Here is a 17,243-nt window from a genome sequence, read left to right as displayed (position 1 = left end):
GACAGTAGAGGACTAGATACTAACTCGGTTTACAACCAAGGCATAAGGGAAAAGCTTTTTATCTCGTCAAGATATGCACTGGTGCCTATGATAAAAAACAACCGATGCCAATTTGTTTTCCTATACTAGTGAGAACTTGTGCATCCCTTCAATTCCTAAGTGGGTTTTTTCCCACCAGGCTAAAATCTAGCAATGGATGCCCATACCTCCTCTGTAAGCTTGATATCAATGCCCTTAACTCTAGAACAGAATGTTCCATTTCTAATTTTCAGGTTGGGATAGAACATCCTCACTAGGTCAGATACCATGGGTCAACCATTTCAATAAATGTTTTTAGCCTTTGCCTTTCAAACCATTTCCTGTCTCTCATGTATTGTCTCAACAGACTATATTTATGGTAATAAAGTGTTTTGATTAATGAAACATTTTAAATAATGTAGAGAATTGCACGTAGTCTAAGAGTTATAAGTGAATCGATATAAAGATTCTTTTTTATACTTGATATATTTCTATTTTATTTCAAATTGTTCAATGCACTAAAAGAGTCTAGGTTATATAAAATTTTTTTTTTTTTAACCATATGCACCACCAATATTATGATGAAAATCAGGCTGTTAATGAAGTTGAAAATAAAGTAATGAAATATAGGGCCGAGGTGCTTGATTCTAATTTTTTGGAATGGAGTGCATAGATATAATGATAATTAAATAAGAAGGATTTTCAATTTATATTATAACGTGCATCATTTTATTATAATAAAATATTAAAACATAAAATTAAATGCATTACAAAATGAGAATGGATAAAATATATACGAAAAAAATTAAGATATTTTTTTTTATAGTGTCTCTATCCTACCTGATGAGTTCATCCTCTTTCTAACTATAAAATATAAAACTTATTGCTTTTACTCTTTTTTTCACCTTTTATATTCTATTTCTAAAGTAAAAAGAAGTCAAATACATACTCATTGTATATGCTCATTCTTTCGATGTCTCACTTGTTTTGATCCATTTTCTAAAGAAAAAAAGAAAAAAAAAAAAAAAACTTCTCTTGTCACATTTGAAGGGAAATATATCGATTTCATATTATAGTAACATGAATTTTTATTATTTCTCATTAAAAAAAATTATTATATTCTACTTTTATAGATAATGAATGTTTAAAATATAAGAATTTTTTAGTGTTTTTATATTTTTGTTTGGAAATTCTTTTAAGAATATAAAATAAACTCTTAATTACTATAGACTTTTATAAAAAAATTTAACTATGATTCATTTATCACATTTGTTTTTTTAGTAATTAAGTTTTTCAAATGATTCAATTATGATAAACTCAAAAATTTGAAAGAATAAAAAAAATTCTTTAAGCAAATATATTTTTCTTTTACAATTATAATTATATTGATATATGTATTATTTTTGTTATATTAAAAAATAAAATACATATAAATAATATAAATAAATTTTGAGTTATTTTACATATCATATTCATATTCGTCTTTCCTGATTGTAAATTTTAATATTAGCAATATAAGAGAATTCCAATATGGTTTCTGTCAATCAAAATGTCACAGGTAATATTTCCTCACATGCAAATAAAAAGAGTTAGGGTTAAAGGACGAAATGGATCGAATTTCACAGGACCAGAAAATCAATGTTTGTAAGATGATACTGAAACATAAGGGACAAGGTGAATATATTCCGGTCAATATCTCAGGGAATCCCTCGTACCTTCATTTTTCATATCTTGCACTCAATGAATTCCAAGTATTCGGTTCATTCATTTCAATTGGCCACTTGAAAAAGTGCTCCTTATCATTTTCGGATCATTTTCTGCACCCACAACAATTCCAAAGTTACTTTTACGTGTCTAAGATATAGCCCATCGACCTCTGCAACTCACATTCTAAATTTTCGTGTTAAAATTCTTATAAAATCAGTTCATAAAATAAAATTTGACCTATTTATATAAACTGGTTTAATAAAGAGTTGTTTAAATTTTTATAGTTTATTTATTCTTATTTCTAATATAATATTTAATTTAAGAAATATAATTATAATAAAAGATTTCTATTTTTTTATTATTCTTTAGCTATTTAATGATGGGAATATAATTTTCTCAACTTCAATTAATTAGATAGGCTTATTGTATCTATTCTTATTTGTAATCTATCTAGAAATACTACTTGATTCATTATTTAGATTCTTTTTATCACAATTAATGTCTTGTATAATAATAGTTACTTGGATATTTTTATCATTAGACATGATCCTCTTTTGGATTTTTAATTAATTTACAACTTTTTTTTTATTTAAATCTAAGAAAAAAATGAAAACAACTAAAAAAATTCAAAAATGAAAACTAATTAACATTAATATAAACTAATACTATGAACAGTAAACACATACTAGATTTCCGTTTAATATTATGAATAATAATAACATATTATGATATAAACAAATGTAGAGTTTTAGAAGAAAAGAATAAAACAGAAATAAAAATCGAGATCTAGTTATTTAAATGCAATTACAATCCTTAAATCGAGCATGTAGGATATATTATGTATATATTCTTACACATAAAAATGTTATTTTTATCAGTGACACCATTTCTTTGGCGAATAATATTATTGATGATTATGAAGGAAGGATACACTTATTTTATATATATTTGTTCACATGTAAATAAGGTAAGAGTATGTAAGAGGAAGAAAGACTTGCACGGACATATATATAAAATGAACAATAGTAAAATTGGACATCAAAATTAAATTACACTTAGTTTAAGTATATTATTTTAACTCATAATGATCATGATTCACCATTAATTCTTATAATATATAGGAATTATTACTTCATATTACGTTGTGGAAATTAGAGTCTCGTAACGATGCCTAATATATGTGTTTCTATCAAAATAAAATTACTATTTCATTTATTTCAAATTTAAAATATTAAAAATACGTGGAAGACATCCATGCCCTCCATTCATGCCTAAACAAGTACAACATTGTGTTGATTATATACTTGGGTGTTTAATTCACAGTAATTGCTTCATCAAATAAAACTATTCATCTTAATGTAGTAATATATATATATATATATATATATATATATATATATATTATAGATAAATAGATAAAAAATATAATAAAATAAAATCACAAGATTAATTCAAATCAAACTGGATTTTTAATTTAATTTGGTTTGAATTTTTTATGTTCAAACAAAAGTAAATCATATATATCATGTATATGTTTTAACAAAGAGAAAAAGGAAGAAACCATTCCACAAACACCTCTATTAAAAATGTATAGTACGGATAAATGCAACATAAATATTTCTAACACACTTTTATATTATAACATTTTTTTAAATAGAAATACATAAATGAAAAGAAAAAGAAAAGAACCAAGAAGGATATACTTCGGTTCTATTCATGGATACATATAGAGTTCTTGGTGCTACCCAACAGAGCAAGTGATTTATTTGGTCTATATTGATTAAGTTAAAGAGGCACTCATTTCCTAGGTGATCATTGCGAATATTTCCGAAACCCTCAAGGAAGTTTAACTAGTACTTTATTTTGTTGTATACTATAATGTTTTCTGTTTTGTTAATATAATCTCCTTCCACCAGAACCAGATTCCCTCTGAATGTTGAAATAGACAGCCGCAACGGGCAATCCAAGGTTGTAAAGTTCAGCAAATTCTCTGGTGTTGAAATTCTGGCGCCATCCTGGTGCATACACAGTCTCCCTACCCAGTTGGCGAAACAACACAAACACGATACGATGAATCCCCATCATGGGTCGTGGACTCTCATATGTTACAACCTCATGACCTGTGCAAATAATTTTTATTTCTCATTTCGTTATGAACATAAATTTCACTCTCATTATCATCAATAAAATAGTATATTTCAGTTCAGATATTAATAAGACATAAAGAACCTACGAGTGGATAAAAATTCGTCTACACTTTTTTACAAAAAGCAAATCCACTAGTGTTGTGTGCCTTTCCCTATCTTCCAATTAGAAAATACTAGAAAATCTTAAAACAATGATAAATGATGTCAGAAGAGAATTACGTGTCGTTTTCTAACTGATGAGATGCTCACAGTAACCCTAATGATCAAGATTTTTGGAGTTGAATTTAAACTTATATGATTCTTACTCTACCACTTCGTTCACCTTGTCAAATTTTGTTAAACCCGTTGCTTCAACAGGTTATGCAGCTTTTTCTATGATGTTATTTTCTGATCTATAGACCCTGTACGTAGCTATGAAGGTTTTGGTGTTATCTTGTCATGTGATCTCAAAGATGGCCAACAAAAGGCAATCTATTCAATATGAATATTCTCCTTCAGTCAGAACACTTGCTTTTCGTGTCGTTTCTTGAATAGAATCTTCTATCTTTTCCCACATGATTATGCACTTTAAGAATTCGAATGGTCTGTGATTCTGATGGAAAGAGACAAAACAAAAAGGTTTCCATGCTTTTATGATTCGTTGTTTCCACCAGTCGAATTTTGAGTTTTAAAATTGCGTGATATACTTTGATTTTCAAGTAAACCAAGCATATAAATATATTGTGATAATTTTGAAAATTTAATAAATTTATAGGTTTGAGTTACAAAGGAATCAAACTCATATAATATTCTACTTAGGTTCTTCTAAAAGTGAGACCTATAAATATGCCGAATTTTTTAAATTGTTGCTATTTTTTTAATTATTTACTATGGCATAGAGTTAGAGGCTTCTTTTTCTAGAATTGAACACATATATTTTCCGCTTAGGTTGTTACTTAAACTGGATTGAAAGATTGAACAAAATTTCAAAATTGTAATTAAGTTTAGAAATTTAGGTTTTAGTTGTTAAAGAAGCAAAGTTTGAAAGTTGAATAAAATTTTAAAATTGCCATTGAACTTAGAGATTTAGATTTAGATTTTTAATGGAGGTGAGACCTATTGTGGTTTATGTTTCGATTTTTCTAATAATCGAAGCCTAAAACCTTGGTTAGAATTAATTTTTGCGAAAGTTTCACCTTTTTAAGGTCATTTGTTCAATTCGTGAAAACTTTTTCTCTACAAACGTCATTGCCTCCACCTTGTAAAAACTTCTTCTTCTTCCTCTGTCCATTCTCCATCGCGAATAGGTCTCAAATCCCTACTGCGTTATTTGTTTTTCTTGAACACTTGCTGCTTTTCTTTGAAGGACCTCCATTCTTGCCACTTGTGAAACCCACTTCGCGAGCCCTCTATTCTCGTAATAGGTTTTCTTTTTGTTTTAATTTGCGTTTTTTTATTAAGTTTGTTTCTTACTTGAGTTCTTTGTTGGTAATGTTTGTGTTTTTTTTTTCTGTCATTGTTATTTAGGTATTGTTTGTTGTCCAAGTACTGTTGCACTACGGTGAGATTATGTAACTTTTCAAAACATGTTTAGGAATGTATCTCCTATATTTTTTCTATTATTATCTTCAAAATTTATTTTTAACATGAGTCTATAATTTTCTAATATGTTATTTATGTTTTTTTTATGTTTAATACGTGATGAATTATACATTTAAATATATTAGCTTATTTTTTATTTGAGATTCTTGTTGTTTTGAGTTATCCTTAAATTTTTCGTTTAAGATTCAATAAAAAAATTATTTATTGTCTCTAAACTTTTTGAAGAAATTATATTTTTAAAAAATTAATATAAAAAGAGATAATGTTAATAACTTATAAGCATTGAATCTTAAGTTGTCAAGTTAGACAATTTAAGAATATTAATCATTTTTTTACAGTTTATTTGTGTGTTTGTCTTAAAATTCATGAATATTTATTAACTGTATATTGTATTAATCTTTGGATGCATATTTGATTGTGACGTGTAATGACTTTTGTTTTAGGAAGACCACAATGAAAGAATATACATATGATCAATCCATAACTTGTATATTGGTTTTGTGATATTTTGTGCAGATTTAATAAGTAAGGAAGAAATAAAATAAAAGAATTATTTAAGAAACAAATGTATAGATTAGACTTTGATTATAACCAAACCGTAACATAAAGAGATATTAGGTTTTATTTCTAGTTATAAGAGAATCTTAGTATCTTTTCTAATTAAAAATATTATTCAATTTTGGTATTAACAGGAACCTAATATATATCTTTAAAACTAGAAAAAAGAGTTATATAAAAAATAATTTAGGTTTCAGTTATTATGAAAATTGAAGCGAAATTTACATTTTTTTTATTATTTATTTATAGCTTTTTGTTTTGATTTCGATAGAACTGAATTTATGTATAACTGAATTGTTCAAACATAACAAGGACTTATTTTACCTCAATTTATAAGTAAAGTAAAAAAAGTTACTCATTTTTGTTTCATCTTAATATATTTTGGTTTTATAACCGAAATACAATGTCTAAAATAACTAGTGAAAAAAAATCTTTTCCTACACCAATGTTATGTAACTTATAATTTGGATTCTCAAACTATATTGTATATTTTGAAAATCATTATCAGCAAAAGATACTCTTATTTAATACTTGTAAGTTGTAAAAATGACTTAATGCATCATCTTTATATATTTTTTTTTCTCTTTTAATCCTCTTAATTTGAATTTATTTAAATATATTACATATATGCCTATCTACCTATCTTACATAACATAATATTTTAGAATATGATTACATATGCATGCATGTCATAATATCACAAAGTAATCATAGAAACCATCTTGAAAAACAATTAAATTTTAAGGATCAAAACCAATAAATAGGGGAGAAGTCAAGGCATGATTTTCTAATTACATTGCTTCCACACTCACATTTAGTATTCCTATATCCATGGGTAACGCACTCACTTTTCACTTTCAATAATATCTGTATATATTATCTGAAGTTCTATGCTTTTCACTCGAAATTATATTAGTGTTTCATATTATGTTAGCCATCAAAATGAATTCAAGATTCCTTTAGATCAAATTCAATTCAAAGCCAAATGTAAACTAAGAAGATGAAACCAAATATTCATACTTGGGAAAGGATACGTACGACTCCTAACGACAAAAGATAGGAATTCAGAGTTCAATGAAATATAACTAATAGTTTGAAATTTTGAGTTCCTGTGTTATTAGTAACTTAGATAAATCATAAATAAAAAATACACTTAAAGAAAACATTAATTATGCTATTAATATATACATATATTAGGTTTTAGATATTAATTTTGTCTCTATTTTCAGAGTTTATTTAATTTAATTTTAATATATTTTTTTCAATTTGGTTTTAATTTTCCTCAATTTTATTTATTAAAATTATTTAAAAAATTAGAAGAACTAAATTGAAAATAAAAATAGAACTAAATTGAATAAACTCAATAAAATAAAAACAATATTAGTATTTAAGCCTCGATACAAAATACCATCAAATTTAAGTGAAAAAAAAGGGGTCTGAATATGTTTAAGGCAGCACAGAGAGTAATTATTAGGTTAACAAAATGGAAGAATATCATACGTACCGAAACTAGGTCCCGTTGTTGCAGGAATATCAGTCACCAACCTGAAATACGTTTGAGAGTGAGTGGTGGTTAAATATTGCAGCATCAGGCTACAAAAAATCATAAATGTATAATTTAGTTCATATAAACGAAGATTCATGGTGTGTTGGAACAATTTTTTGCTCACCAATGGAGGTATTCTCTCAAATTAGGGTCACTTGGACTAGGTGCATCGGGATCAACTGCGATCTGTTAACCAGAGAAATTAAAATATGTCAAAGTTCATCCTTCCAAGATAACATTTACTTTGAAGTTATAGTTCAAAGAAAAAGCATATTGAATTCTTATAGTAATTATATATTGCACACTAAGTGATAAACACCTTCGAAGTTTTACATCGGTTAGAGATAATGTCAAATTATAATACACAAGTGAAGTACAAACTTTATCTTACGAACCGGTTTTGTAAAATTGAATTAGACGTAAATTTTCGATGGATGAAGAGGAAAAAAGAAGTGAAGGAAGAATGAATTACCAAGGTGTAGAAGTTCCTGAGATCATCTCCACCGATAGTTATTCTAGGTTGGTTGAAAACATGTGAAGGTTTGAATTCACATCCATTGCTGACATCTCTGTTATTGTAGGAGACCCTCATGGGAATGGAAGATTCAAAGGGGTCCAACACATCCCCAATCACACGCCCAACAACCAGAGGGTCCCTACTTCCTCCAGGCATCGAAAATAATAACACCACTTGCTATGTTATCAGAGAAGCTACCAGCTCCTCTCTATTTATACTCGACTCAATACCTTTTCAAGCCACGCCTTTTCGCTTTCGAAATATTAAAAGATCTTCGTCCTAACACATAAGACAGAAAAAGGTGAGTTTCTTCGGGACCCCTTGCTTTTCTTATTCTCTCCTCCTGGCCCAGTAATACGGGAAAGTTATATTTCAGTTCACCACGCATAAGGATGTTTTTTACTTGATACCTTGTATTCATGTAATGATATGACTATTTCATATCATATATATATAAGGCTAAATCTTATTTTATAAACTAAATAATTGAATTAAGTTTAAGCCTATCATAAGTTAACAATTCTTTTTAGAATAATATTTTTTTAATAATTTTTTTGACAATTTTTTTATAACATCTTATGTGATAGTTTGTGATTGATTTCTTTCCAATGTCCAGACCAGTGACACATAGTTGTTAAAAGAAATTGTTAACATATATGTTTTTTTTAACAACTTTTTGACAATAAACTATATGTCCTTATTTTATTGGTTTGTATATTTAAAACAAACTAATTACAAATTAATACATAAATTGTTTTAAAAAAGTTGTTAAGATAACATTTTGTTTAAGTTTAAATCTATTTCTTAAACTTTTCACTGTTTCATTTTTTTTTCTTTATTATTACTGCAGATTCGTCCATGTGACATGAAGCAAAATCTCGTACTCAAATTGGATACTGAACTCATAATAGTATCTTCGATTGTCCTTCAAATGTTCGTAGAGATCTTTTACCTTCTGTTATCATCAAAATGAAAACCCATGAGCGTGAAAGTGAACAAAGGTTTGCCTTTTTTCAAATTATTATAATAAAGTAGACTGTGTATCGTCGATAAAAATAATTCCTTAAAGTAAATAATCAGGTCATCATGAAGACAGTTGAAAACTCAATAAATATGGATTCACTGTCAAGAGATCATAATATTAAAATTTAGTAAAACATTATATATGTTTTTGGTATCAGAATTTTGAGGTGACGTTCCATTTTAGTATTTATATTATTCATATTGTTTGATATATAAAAAAATTTCGTAATTAAATTAAAATAATTATATCTGTAAATTTATAAAAATTTTAAAACAAAAATATATCAAAATTTTGAAAAAAAATGAATTTTAATTTATTTTAAAACTTAAAAACTGGAAATATATTTAATACAAATAGAACAGAAATCATAATATTCAAATAATACATCTTTTTATATGTTATACATTATATAGATAATGTATGTCAACGATTATAAAAATAAAATATATCATGTATCCTTTATATATGTATTTGGTGTGAAAAAATGTTTCAAAAACATTATATACGGCAAGAGTCTTTAAAAAATATTTAAATGTAAGATTTACCAATTTTATTACAAAATTTGTTATTCATTCATTGAAGTTTTTTACTTTATATTTATATTAAATCATTTTACTTTTCAAAATTTAGGTCTAAAATTATTTTTCTATTCCCAAAAGAAAACATAATTAATTTTCAAATATTAAAGTCAGTCAAAGTGCAGTACTATTAGAGTCAGCTATGATTATGTAATACTAACTATTTTAAATTTTTTAAATAAATAAATATTTATTTTATTGTTAGACTAATGTCAATTTAGTTGATAATAATTAAAATAAATAGTATTATATTCTCTAGGGTATGGTAAGCGTATTGTTAAGGGTCCGACATCCGAATCGTATCAAGTAATAATAAACAGTAAAACTGAGTATCGTTTTCCTAGAGACTCATAGGCCTAGACTTTCATGTGATTTCTTGATTATTTAAGACTTGAATAACGAAAATTAGGGTTTTATAATGCAAAAACGAAAATTAAATATGCATGCAAAGGTTTTGATCAATTGACTAAAAGATAACACAGGTGAATGATGTATGAATGAATTATGTTGTCGGGGTTAATGATTTCATCCTATCTACTCTCATATATCTAAGAATTCTACTCTTTCATTAATGTTAATGCCACTTTCTAATTTATCGTAATCCCAATGTCTTGGTAAAAATAGACTACTTCTAATTACCAGTTTACTATGTCTAGTCTTCCTAGCAATAGATCATGCATTACATAATTCGCACAGAAGCTTAAAGGCAATCGGTCCTTCTATTCCTATGTCTAGGTAATACAACTACCGAGAGAAATCCCTCATGTCTAGACCTACCCACACATGTCCATATAGATAGAATCAAAGATTATGCTATTGAACAATGTCTTAATCAAAACATGTAAATATAATGGAGGAAAAACTCTAACAATTGATGAATAAAAGAATATGAATAAAGCAACAATTCAATATATGAGAGTTTCAAAGGTTTACATCAATTCCCCAACAACAATGGAGGTTTAGTTCACCATAATCATGGTGAAACTACATGAAAATAATGGAAAGAATGAAAAGATAAACCCTAGATTTGATAGATTGGAGCTCCCGCATCCAAAATCCGCCTCCGAGGGGTGAAGAGAGTGTTTCTGTGTCTCTTTCCGTCAAAAGATACCCCTTCTGGTTCGTCTGGGTCTATATAAAGCACAGAAAAATAACAGAATTTTGGCCCAGGCCCAATAGTACACTGCCCAACGGTGGCTTCACCACCCGGCAGTGGGTGTGTGACTTAGGTTCAGCCCTCAACGCTGCCGCTTAAGCGTTGGACAAAGAGTTCTTCTGGAGAGTACACCGCTCGGCGGTGGTTTCACCGCCCGGCGGTGGCTGCGACTCTTCTTTTCTTTACTTTTCCACCTTCTCTTAAGTTCAACTTTTTTCTACTTCAACCTCCATCATTTAATTTCAGATAAATCCTGCCAAAACAAGGGAAAACTAAGCATAAAACCACGAAAACCAACTTTGACTCTTATTCTCTAACTTAAGCAAATTGCATGATTTCAAGCTAATTCTAAGTTATAAAGGGTGTTTTCAATGTCAAATTTAAGTATGAAAATAACAGTTCTTGGACCATTATCACTTATTTATGACAAGTGGTGTTAGCGAAATGTTTTTGTTTACAATAACAATAACTAATAACCAAGAGAGGATGAATTGATTATTGTAAACATAAACATTCCCCTAACACCGCTTGTACAATAAATCAATTCACCCTCTCTTGGAATGATTTCTCTTGAAAACTTGTTCCTTTTAAAATTTCTCTCTAATCAAACTTACATAGCAGATAATTAAGTAAGTAAATAAAGTAAGGGAAAAGAGAAATTTGAAAAAGTAATTTTATACTGGTTCAGATAAAAAGAATCTTACGTCCAAAACCTATGAAACTTACAATCACACATATACAAGTTTAAGGTTTAGAAAACACCTTGAACCCACAAGAAATAAGACTTATTGCCCCTGAACACCAAAAGGGATGATCACTTCCTCTTAATCTTCACGAAGGATGAACACTTCCTTTGAATCTTCACACGAAGTATGACAACCTTTACTTAAAAACAACAACACTTGATCACACTTTTAGTGAAAGTTTTCGATTTGTTCACACTTAGTTTCTAAAGCATTTACAGAGAGTTTCACAAGATCTCTAGCTTCTCATTTTTGTACTTTTAGTTAAGTGATTTTTGTATATTTGAATGGAAGCCTAAAACCTCTATTTATAGACTTCATTCTTGGACGCCTCCAAAAATTCGTTATTAGCCTAAGCTCTCTAGAATAATCGATTATCATACTTTGTAATTCATTATCCACTAAAGGACAAGTTTAACGAATATTTCAATGGCTAAAAACGAATAGAAACTCTAGCAGCTTATAGCGATAATCGATTATTGTAAGCCATAATCGATTATTGCTAATCGATCGTTAGTAGCCATTATCCAGGTACCATAACATGGTTTTCTCTTCTATCATTAAACAGATCTGCAAGAGAAATTGTTTTGTTCTTAGCTACCCATATTGTGTTGGGTCCTAGCTTGTTACTTGTACACATCTACTTCTTCCCAGAAGTTATGTTTCGCTAGACAATCTAATAAATCTAGTACTCTTGATTTTACTAGTGTGGTTTGTCTTACCTTTGTCGAATCTTAGCCCTCTTTTATCAAAGGTGTTAGAAATAAAGTGTCTTATTTCTCAACACCAAAAGGTGGGGGGGGGGGAGGGGGGAGTGAATTGGTGATTTATAAAAACGTATGCTTTTCAAATCTTTTTGCAAATCTAGAATCATTTTTAAACTTTCTTGCAATGTAAGTAAAGTGTGTGTATAATGAAATGTAAAAAGATAATGAAAAAGATACAAACAATAGATTTATATGGGTTCAGCCTCAATGCCTACATCCAGTTTCCCTTTCAATCAATCTTTGATTGAAATATCTTTTGTTGAGATTGTTGACAACACAATTTCTATATCAATCTAGTTTTTGATGATGACAACACATTCCTTAATAACATGCATATGTTGTTTGTTGTTATTACATGTTCTTATGCATATTAACTGTTATATTTGTTGAACATGTTATTGAACTGTGTTACATGTTCCTATGCTGATTGGTTGATATATATCTGGAATGTGTTTATATGCTTTATGTGCTATGTGCTGTGCATCATTTAATATGTTTTACTACACATGTTTTAAATGTGAAAAACACAATCACTCTTATGAACTTTTAACTGTGTGACAAAGTTCTAGTANAGTCGATTACATTGTAAATGGATTCGACTATGCTAAAGTCTTTGTGNAGATTTTGAGGATCANTGCTATGTGTANTTTTGAGAAGAAAAGAATTTCAAAATGTTTTACATGGTTGATGTCGACTATGTGTTTTACATATTCAACTATATCTGTTGTCTGATTTGGAATTTTGTTATGCTCTTGCACTCTATTGGCTATATTTTTATACGTTAGTTGAGCATTGATGACTTGGTCAACTGTATTGAATGTGATCTGTTATTTGTTGATTGCGAGCTACTATGTTGACTGAACTGTTATAACTGTTATAATACAGTCGATTGAATTAGTAGCACATTCGAATGAGAATCTGTCTGTATAACAGAAATCTATAAATAGACTGAACACAGGTTTGTTCAGAGACTTTTGATGAACTGACAAATTTCACTTCTGTTTCAGATTTCTCTTAGCTCCAAGAATTCTTCAAGAAGATGGTGGTGATCTTTGTTCAACGAGATTCCTTGAGGAGACATTGTGCGCTTACACATGCTGATCATTACCTGCAAAAGAAAGGTGCTTCTGTTTGATCTTGTTCAAGGCTTGACATCTTGTGAAGACTGCTGAATTGTGATCAAGGCTTGACATCTTGTGAAGACTATTGGAATTGTACCTGTTGTGATACAGAGGGATAGTGCACTTTGAGGATTGTTCAAAGTGGTGTTGCAGATTGTAGAAGAGGGGATTCTTGCTGCAATTCTGGTTTTGTTCTGCAACTATATTTTGGTTTTGGGTTCACTAGTGCAGAAAGGAATTTAGACGTTTGTTATTTTGGGCTTTTAACGTCTGTTCTCTTTCCGATGTCTATACGGGTGACGTTAATGAGACGCCGGACCCTTTAGGCCAGACGTCTATATAAACGTCCGATCCATACAAGTCAGACGTCTTTAAGGTTGCTCCTGACTAATGGTAATTCGAGTTTACAATTTTATAATTTAGTTGAAGAGAATGTATTGTATATTTGTTTTATTGGATGGTTTTAAAAACGTAGTAGAGGGGATTGGAGAGTGCAAAACGCAAGAAATCGCCGCTAAAGAACGCCGCCTAAGCACACGAGAATAACTGCACCAAAACCCAATGAAACAGATTTTAATCGATTCAAATGAAAGATAATGCATAAAAGAGTGATGTCATCAGAGTAAAACTAATTTAAAACGGTGTAAAAGTGAGAAAATGAACGTGAAAAGCGTAACCCGTAGAGAGAAAACGTGACGAATAACTGCACCAAATCCAAGGAAAATGCATTTTAATCGGTTCAAATGAAAGATAATGCATCAAAAAGTCATGTAATCGGAGTAAAACTAATTTAAAACGATGCAAAAGTGAGAAAACGAACCTAAAAAGCGTAACCCGTAGAGAGAAAACGCGACGATGATGATGAATAATGAGTGCGCGTAACGACTGCCTCGCGATCACGGTGTTTTAATGCCGACATTTAGAAGTCGTTTCGCCTATAACAGACATCTAAAGGGCTTTAGAAGTCGGTTTCCCCCCATAACAGACGTCTAAATGAAGTCAAAAAGTAACTTTTTAAGTTTCTGGGTTTAGGGTTTAGACGTTGGTTCCCCCCATAACAGACGTCTAAAGTGCTTTAGAAGTTGGATTGGCAGGATCAGACGTCTATATGGAGCCAAAAAGTGACTTTTTAAATTTTTGGGTTTAGGGGTTAGAAGTCGGTTCCCCCGATAACTGACGTCTAAAGTGCTTTAGAAGTCGGATTGGCAGGATCAGACGTCTATATGGAGCAAAAAAGTGACTTTTTAAATTTTTGGGTTTAGGGTTTAGAAGTTGGTTCCCCCAATAATTGACGTTTAAAGTGCTTTAGAAGTTGGATTGGCGGGATCAAACGTCTATATGGAGTTAAAAAGTGACTTTTTAAATTTCTGGGCTTAGGGTTTAGACATCGGTTCCCCCATTAACTGACGTCTAAGGTGCTTTAGAAGTCGGTTGCCCCCATAACAGACTTCTAAATAGAATAAAAAATTATTTTTTATTAAAGTTTTCGTTTAGTTTTGACGTCTTTTAGGAGGAGGCGACGTATATGAGGGCATATAGATACCGGTTGAGGGCCCCCATGTCTATCATATTATAGACGTCGGGGCCCCTCTTATCTGACGTTTATATTGACAAATTATTTACGAAAGTGCCACCAATCATTAATTTATGTCGAATCCCCACTTAACTAACGTCTAAGGGTTGACGTTAAAAGCCAATTCTGCATTAGTGGTTAGAGAGGAGATTTATATTTTTGACGTGGAAGTCTTCTATAAATTCCTTGTTGTAAAAACCGCAACCATTATAGTGCATTTGCTTCCAGGTGGAAGGACACTGGATGTAGGCAGTGTTGGCCGAACTAGTATAAAAACCTGTGTTTGATTTTCTCTATCCCTTATCTTTTACATTCCAGTCGACTCTATTTCTAACGCAGTCTACTACGTTTTTTCCGCATCATACATTTTCTGAATTCTTGCATTTCAAGAAAGTTTAAAAAGCTTTATACCTTGTTTTCATGATTGCGAAAACAACATATTTTTGAAACATCACCAATTCACCCCCCTCTTGGTTTATATAGAAGCCTACCTGTTTTCCAACAATTGGCACGAGAGCTGCTTTTCGTAAGATATTTGAAAAACTGGTCGACTCTATTTTTCTCTGATTCGACTATACAAACCTGGGGATGACTTCTGTTTCGCATTCAAAAAAGACTTATGATCTCAAAATTGATTTTTTTTCTGCATCTTGCAATAAGAAGTCAAAGTCTGTTACTAATGGTTTTTGTGAATATTTTGAAACAGGTAACTTGGAATACAAGGCAAATTGAAATGAAGAATCTTGTTCAGAAATGCAAAGATCAATCTTGCTGGATAACAAGTTTACAAAGTTTCTGAAAAGGAAGGGTGAATAAAGCTGTCCAGTTGATACCAAGAAGGCCAAGACTAAAGAAGAATTGACTATGATGGAAAAATCCAGAATTATCAAAACTGATTTGAAACAACTGTCCAAAAGTTCTACATGGTATCTCGATAGTGACTGCTCAAGACACATGACTGGAGATCCTACAAAGTTCTCAGATATTTCCTATAAAGCCACGACCCATGTCACATATGGTGATAATAACAAACGGAGAATCATCGGTATAGCTAAAAATGACACGCTCAAAGTTTTTAAGAGGTTTGTTGTTGTAATTTAGAATAAAATTGATCTTAAGATCAAGGCTATCAGAAGTGACCATGGAAGAGAATTTCAAAACAAAGAGTTTGATGATTACCTTGCAGAAATGGGAATTGCTCACAATTTCTCTACACCTAGAACTCCACAATAGAATGGAGTTGTGGAAAGGAAAAATAGAGCTTTGGAGGAATTGGCAAGATCTATGCTGAATGACAGAGACATGCCAAAGTATTTCTGGGTAGATGCTGTAAGTATTGCATGCTATGTGCTAAATAGAACTATCATAAGGTCCATATTAAGGCTTACTCCTTATGAATTGTTGGAAGGAAGAAAGCCAAACATTTCACATTTGAGAATCTTTGGAAGAAAATGCTTTGTACTGAATAATGGAAAAGATAGCCTCGGGAAGTTTGACTCTAAAGCAGATGAAGCTATCTTTATAGGATATTCTTTGAACAACAAAGCTTATCGTGTGTATAATAAAAGGACTATGAATGTTGAGGAGTCTATTCATGTTGCATTTGATGAGTTCATCATGGATCCAAACCATTATGAACAAGTCAGGAACTCAGCTGAAGAAGGTGATAATTCTAATGAAGAAGAAGAATTGCTTGAGGAATTAGTTGAAAAAGAGGTCAATACTGAACAAATTGATAAAGAGGATGATATAAAACAAATCAACTCTCCCAGAACAAAATCGACTAAGGTATGGAAAATACCAAGAAATGTTTCAATAGAAAATGTTATTGGTGATATCTCTAGAGGAGTATCTACAAGAAGGCAATTATATAAGTTTTGCATGAATGTTTCATATGTATCTAAAATTGAGCCTAAAGTGGTAGAAGAAGCACTAAATGATGAAAATTGGTTGATGGCCATGCAAGAAAAGTTGAACCAATTCAAAAGAAACAATGTATGGGAACTCAGTCCTAGAAGATCTAAGTTACAAGTTATAGGTACAAAATGGGTATTTCGGAACAAAATGGATGATTCAGGAGAAATCATAAAGAACAAAGCAAGATTATGCTCCTGTAGGAAGAGGGGATCGACTATGACGAGACTTATGTTCCTGTAGCCAGATTGGAAGCAATAAGGATACTTGCTATTGCATCCACAATAAAATTT

The 17,243-nt window shown here is 30.3% G+C and overlaps 1 protein-coding gene across 1 annotated transcript; it reads right to left on the bottom strand.

Annotated features, from left to right (window-relative positions):
- Positions 1-3,411: 3,411 nt before the first annotated feature.
- LOC106766377 (protein HEADING DATE 3A-like) lies at positions 3,412-8,400 on the bottom strand. Its single transcript, XM_014651110.2, has 4 exons — positions 8,030-8,400; positions 7,682-7,743; positions 7,516-7,556; positions 3,412-3,845 (listed from the first exon to the last, which is right to left on the bottom strand). The coding sequence occupies exons 1-4, from the start codon at positions 8,228-8,230 to the stop codon at positions 3,619-3,621; spliced, it is 531 nt and encodes a 176-aa protein (XP_014506596.1). The 5' UTR covers positions 8,231-8,400; the 3' UTR covers positions 3,412-3,618.
- Positions 8,401-17,243: the final 8,843 nt, after the last annotated feature.

Source organism: Vigna radiata, chromosome 1 (assembly GCF_000741045.1).
Source record: "Vigna radiata var. radiata cultivar VC1973A chromosome 1, Vradiata_ver6, whole genome shotgun sequence".
Lineage (NCBI taxonomy): Eukaryota > Viridiplantae > Streptophyta > Magnoliopsida > Fabales > Fabaceae > Vigna > Vigna radiata.
Note: the sequence above shows the minus strand (reverse complement) of the source record. Positions and strands in the feature narration are given on the sequence as shown.

What these genes read in the sequence shown, in the direction of transcription:
- LOC106766377 (XM_014651110.2), bottom strand. Translation starts at nt 8,230, where the DNA reads ATGCCTGGAGGAAGTAGGGACCCTCTGGTTGTTGGGCGTGTGATTGGG. An exon ending in TTGAGAGAATACCTCCATTG is followed by an intron (nt 7,557 to 7,681) that starts GTGAGCAAAAAA and finishes AACGTATTTCAG; the next exon opens with GTTGGTGACTGATATTCCTG. An exon ending in AACAACGGGACCTAGTTTCG is followed by an intron (nt 3,846 to 7,515) that starts GTACGTATGATA and finishes TTATTTGCACAG; the next exon opens with GTCATGAGGTTGTAACATAT.